Genomic DNA, 6,529 nt, shown 5'->3' on the forward strand with positions numbered 1-6,529 from the left:
GCGGTGACCTTAGTTGAGGACGCTTGCTCTCTCATCAAACAGGCTATAATCATAATAATAATTATTGTAAACGATCATTCGCGCCATTTCAACTGATTTAGCAGAGTATGGCAGAATCAAGCACAAATTTGCCGTGCCTCAGCAAAATTTTCCTCAAATAATTTTCATTCGGCTAGCCTAATAGGACATTTTCGCCGGTGTTCGTTAGCTATGTCGAAAGCTGTCTATATCAAAAATAAGGTAAATCGAACATAAAATAAGGTTTCCTAGGTTTAAGGTAAAGGCTAGGTTAGGACTATGTATATTTGTCCGGGATGTGTTGATATTAGGGTTAGAGATAGTTTGACGGTTTGGGGTTAGGGTTCAGGTTAAGGTTATTGTTAAACATCAGATTCGACATGAAATGTATTTTGTGCATAATATGAAAAAGACAAATATTCTACTCGAAGTTCCACGAATGTATGCATCCATCCATCCCTGGATTTTGGTCCTGCCTAGTGATGGTGCCATGACAGAGCAGGAGGGGCATAATTTACGTGGCATTTTCCAATCATACGTCGGTTCCTCTATTCAGAACCAAATATCACACAAAATCGCTCAATTGTAGGCAAATTTGCTGCCCTCTCTTGACAACCCCATCCCCAATGCCCTTGAGAATAAAAACCCGTTAGTTGCCACTGCAACTGCTAACTCAATTTGATTAATTAATAATCATATTTTATATCTTATCATATCTACAGAAATGGATGCTACATTATTGAAGAACAAAGCGCCTGTCGACATGGTCGACGAGGGACCTATTCATATGCTCAATATCGATACATTGTTGGTTATATTCAACTACTTGTCTCTATACGAAAAGTTAATGGTAATGAGGTAAGAAAATCTTGTTTTCAAAATTAAGATTTCTTATATAATAATTATATTAATGTATTAACTTGCAAAGCGATACGACCCTCTCTAAACATGCTAAATTTGTTTTCAAGCCAGATATGGTGTTTCAAGCCAGATGAACATTTGAAAATATTTCAAGTGATCACAATGAACTGATCAAAATGAAGAATGCAACTGTTTTTTAACTTTAATCTGTAATATTGATTGATTTGTGATTATGGTTTCATAGGGTAAACAAGATTTATTTATTTATTTATTTATTTATTTATTTATTTATTTATTTATTTATTTATTTATTTATTTCTTATTTAACGTGGGGTGACCAATCAATGCACTGGCACTGTTCTCCCTTAATAAAAACGGCATATACAACATTATATCATACGATTGCACACATTACAGTTTGCGCCAAAAACAACTTTACCCAATTTCAGGGGGTGGTTGCTCGAATTATAGATGAGTTATTCATGATAATGTTACATATTCTAAATGCATATCTTTCTAAGAGTATGTGATGAAGAAATGAAAGCAAAAGAAGCTAAATTAACAAAATGGTGCTAGTTTTACGTCCGAGGGTCAAAAATCACTTTGTCCACACGTAATTCAATGGGATTTGTCCGATTGCTAAGAGTAAGGATTACATAAGCGTTAGGCATACATGTAATTAGTAAACAAGTTTGGCTTGTCTTTGAAAAGTGATGATTGTTTAATATGCATGAAAGAAATACAATCGATTTTAATCCCCATTTACTGGTCATGTACTCGAACTTCACTCCTGTCATTGACCAACAATTAGCATAAAAATTACACAATTACAAGTGTAATTACAATCTGCCGCAAGTTTTTAATTTTAAATAGGTCTTCGTGCATTTTGAGACTGCGTGGCTTATTTCTAAATAGGTTTGCAAGGTGTCAGGTATCAAGATCACAAGAGAGGACTTTTATGGAAGGTATACTTACGAACAGAAAGCTTTTTGGAAGTGCATCGTCAATTTCGGATTCGTTTCCCGAACGTAAAGAGTCCCGCCAAAACCTACCACAACTCTACACATTAACAACAACCTCAGAAGTGTGATGAATAGATTATGCAAAGCACGGAGCGGACGTCTAAGAACTGACCGTTCAGCTGCAAATATTGCAGCGGTTCAAAGGGAACTTGCAGCTAACCCCAGAGTCAGTTGTCGACGCAACAATTTGCCGGCCGAACATACCACGAACGCAAAAAGTGCAAACTTTTTTGTAGAAAACATTTGACAAAAAATGAGATCTGAGGTTACAATTGCTTTTGCGCATATTTGAAGAGAATTGTTTTTATATCTTTGCAGCAAGAAAGCTGCATATCATGACGAAATATCGTAGCAGCTTGAAATTTAAATTGTTTATGTTTGATTTATTTGGTTGTTTTATATAAAATTGCTGAACAAATTTGTGCGTATACTGAGTGGTTCTCATTCTCTATCGAGCTCGGTATTGCAAGTGATGCGACGCGACAGCTAGTAGGCCTTCGCGTGGACAAAGTTAATTTTGACCATTTGATTTAAAACTAGCGTCACGTTTTTAATACATTTGTGGATAGTTTTTTTACCAAATACTTTTAAGAAGATGTTCTTTACGAATATCTAAAAACAATTTGAAGCAGACTTTTCAATTTTAAGATATGAACCTTTTTAATTGGGTAAGTTGTTTTTGGCCCACCCTGTACAACAACTTACATCAAAGAGTAATACAATAAAAAACATCATTTAAGACATTTTTTTTGACAAAACACAATGGATGGCATCAGATATTCAAACACCATGCCTGGACTATCATCGACTCAGAAATAAAGGTCCCATCAGAAATGATGATGGTTCTTAAAGACGATTTAAGCAGTTTGTGTCAAAAATCGCTCCCTCCTCAACGTGTCAAAACAATTTTACCCTCATCAGGACTCATTATTATTACACAACCCCCTAGCGCGAATTATGTAATGTCTTCTAACGTATACTATGTATTCTATTGTTTATTTGCTATTATCATTTTACAGGGTAAGCAAGACATGGCATAAGATAATCAGAAACCATGCCTGGACTGTCATCGACTTCAGAGACAAAGGTCCAAAGAGAACACTTAAAGCGTCTGACAGACTATACAATCGGTTTGTATCAAATAATGGCCCAGACGTTTTTGAGTATCGAGAGTTTCCCCTCAAATGGCAATTCCCAAGGTACAGAGAACCCGTGCTAAAGTTCATGACTCTTTATGCTGGTATAAATTTGAAAGAGATTTATTTGGATGTAGTCAACGATGAAATCATGAGCTATTTACGCGTTAACTGTCCTAACATACACACTCTTGGATTGCTTGACGAAGACTACCAACGACTTTCAAGGACAAGATTAACAAAGCAGGAATATCATAAAGACTATGAAAATCTTCACCGATTGGACTTCCGTTGCAATTGTGTTGATAAAAATTCTTGTGTACACGTTATATCATGGTTAGAAAATTGTCCTCATTTGCGAACGATTACCATTACTGTTCAATATCTACACTTGGACTTGATAGAGAAGCTGTCGGAGATGAAATGTCTACGTGAGTTACATATTAACAAATATGATTTGTCTTGGAAACCAAGTATAGCTGATTTGAATTTGTCGTCAACAATCGGGTCCCTGACGTCGTTAACTTGCTTTAAACTAAATAACCAATTACACTCCTGCGACTACAGAGACCGCGACCATATCAAGATTGATGATCTTTTACAATCCATTGCTCATTGGACACATCTGAAAGTATTGGCTTTGAAAAACGTACGATTTACAGATGAATCATTTGAGATGATGATACCAGGAATACTAAATCTAGAAACACTTGAATTAAGCGGGATTTCTGTGTCGTCATCAATGGTTAATCTGATTGGAATTTATTTAAAGAAATTAAAAACGTTGGAGTTGATTCAAAATAAGTCAAGTACGATGTCGTCGTCGTGTATTTCAAGTTTGCAATCATTGTCACACCATCCCATGCTTGAAAACCTTGTAGTCCGGGTGAGTGACAGGGATGCGCTCAGGACACTATATGAATTATTAACCACACTTCCTAGGATCAAGAACGTAAAGATATTACTAGATGATATAAGTCAGTTTTTCAGTCCAACCGCATATCCAGTCATAAAATCTGAAATTGAAGTATTAGATTACCGTTCTTTTGGGTTTTCATCGGTCGTAGCAAAGGAAAAGACGAATACACGCTCCCTGTCAAACTTTGTCCCATGGCCCGCCTTTCATCACTAGGTATTATCATAATAGGTATATGGTTTTATTAACACTTATTTTAAACACTAAAGCATCTCTAAACAAAAGTGATTTCTTAAGGGCTGGGGTATGAACGTTTGGACAGTATTTATTGTGGGACATTAGAGCACATCAGACATATCGAATTGCATTCTGAATACAAAGAATGTCATTCTGATATCAAATAATTTTGATTTTTTGAAATTCGCAATTTAATACACATTTTATGACAAATCATTAAAAATTGATATTTTTGATATTTAACAGTACTTGAAGTAAACTTTATAAATCTGATGATTTATACTTAAAGTGTATGTAGCTGGGATGAAAAGCCAAAACACCAAAAAAATTAGGTCTTTTTGGGAAAAAAATCCATATCTTCAATATGAAAGGTCAACATTTTCAATTGACCGTCGGCTTTTCCTCCCTGCTACATACACTTTAAGAATATATCATTAGATTTATATAATTTACTTCGAGGACTGTTATATATCAAAATTTGAAAAATATCAAATTTTTATAATTTGTCATAAAATTTGTATTATATTGTGATTTTCAAAAATGAAAATTATTTGATATCAGAAAGACATGCTTCGTATTCAGAATGCAATTCGATAGGTCTGAGATGCTCTCATGTCCCACAAAAAATACTGTCGAAACGCAATAAACGCTCATTTTAGATCCCTTAAAGACCCTAAAATTACTACATTAACAGCTATTAATGGTTGGTAGATGTATAATTTTGTTCTGCGTATTTTGATTTTGATGCAGCACAATTCGACTTTCTTATACCAATTTCAATGAAAAAGGTGTGTATTTCAAAAGTGACAAAATTTATATAGAATTTCCCTCGAGCACAAGACAGTGATCGTTAGTCTGCCACGCTGTAATGGGTCTGTTACAATTTATTTCTTACTTTAATACTACGCAATACATGTAAACACCTCAAAAGAAATAAGTCCCCCTCTGAACATGTCGTCATAACATCGTAAGGTTTCATTTTGTACCAACAAAACTAACTTTGAAATAATTATATGACTGTTTACTAAGTGCTGTGTGAAAATGAGAGATTTCCATGACTTCAGGGCTGAATGAGCCTAAATTGAAGGCAAAAACTGCCCTTTTCAAAAGTCACAAAGTCGGCCTATGCTTGTCACAAAAGTTGATTCATGGCTTGTTACTAATGGAAAACCCCATGCGTTTGAGTGCAGTTTAAAATCCTCACCAAGTGAACATTTACTGTAATGTGTATCGATTCTTGATCATTCAGCCATGCAAATCCCCTTGGTGCAGAGTTCAGCACAGTGAGTTGTAAGATGGTCAGTTCCATTCCTTGTCCCAATACGCCTTGCAGTTAACAAGCATAGGCCTACTTTGTGACTTTTGGATAGGGCACTTTTTGTCTTCAATTTAGGCTCATTCAGCCCTGAAGTCATGGAAATCTCTCATTTTCACACAGCACTTAATAAACAGTCATAGAATTATTTCAAAGTTAGTTTTGTTGGTACAAAACGAAACCTTACGATGTTATGACGACATGTTCAGAGGGGGGACTTATTTCTTTTGAGGTGTTTATGTACAGAACGATACTGCGCACTAAAGCATCTTTACACTTAAAACAAAAGCCACGTCTTTAAGACCCTAAAACTACTACATTAACGATTGGTAGATGTAGAATTTTGTTTTGATGCGGTACGATGCAATTTCCTTTTCCAACTTATACCAATTTCAATAAAAGAGATCATTTCAAAAGTGACAAAATTTATATGGATTTTTCCCTCTAGCAAGCAAATTATAAACACAAGGCAGTGAGCGTTAAGCTGAATTTATACTCGATCGCTTTTGCAGAAAAGCGATTTTCACGCATGCTCAATGTTTACTTACATTTCCAGAGCGTGAAGCCGATCAATCGATTCAAATCGCCGTGGCAAAAACGACGTCGCTTTTGCAAGTTGAAGAAATCTCAACTTCTCTGCGATATCGCTTGACACGTGAATGCGTGAACCAATCATATACAATAGTCCGGCTGCAAACACCATATTTTGGGGTTAGATGGTTTTGCCAGTTAAAGTTTGTTTTTTGCTGGTTATTGATCTTTGAGTGGTGTAGAAAAATATTCCGTGGGATGTAAAATCGTCACCCTTGGGCAATCCGAGATATTCAAGATGGCCACCACGTATCTCTGAAATAACATTCAAATGGTGTTTTAGTGACAAAAGGTACATCATACCAAATAATCATAGTGTTTTGGGCAGTTAAAGTTTGTTTTTGCTGATAAATGATCTTTGAGTGGTGTAGAATAAGATTCTAAGGGTGTGAAATTATCACCCTTGGGCAATCCAAGATATTCAAGATGGCCG

The 6,529-nt window shown here is 35.5% G+C and overlaps 1 protein-coding gene across 1 annotated transcript; it reads left to right on the forward strand.

The window, feature by feature from the left end:
- The first annotated feature begins 777 nt into the window (after positions 1-777).
- Positions 778-4,243, forward strand: LOC140169109 (uncharacterized). Its single transcript, XM_072192375.1, has 2 exons — positions 778-876; positions 2,921-4,243. Exons 1-2 carry the CDS (start codon positions 782-784, stop codon positions 4,167-4,169), a joined length of 1,344 nt encoding a protein of 447 aa, XP_072048476.1. The 5' UTR covers positions 778-781; the 3' UTR covers positions 4,170-4,243.
- The last annotated feature ends 2,286 nt before the right edge of the window (positions 4,244-6,529 follow it).

Source organism: Amphiura filiformis, chromosome 14 (assembly GCF_039555335.1).
Source record: "Amphiura filiformis chromosome 14, Afil_fr2py, whole genome shotgun sequence".
Classification (NCBI taxonomy): Eukaryota; Metazoa; Echinodermata; class Ophiuroidea; order Amphilepidida; family Amphiuridae; genus Amphiura; species Amphiura filiformis.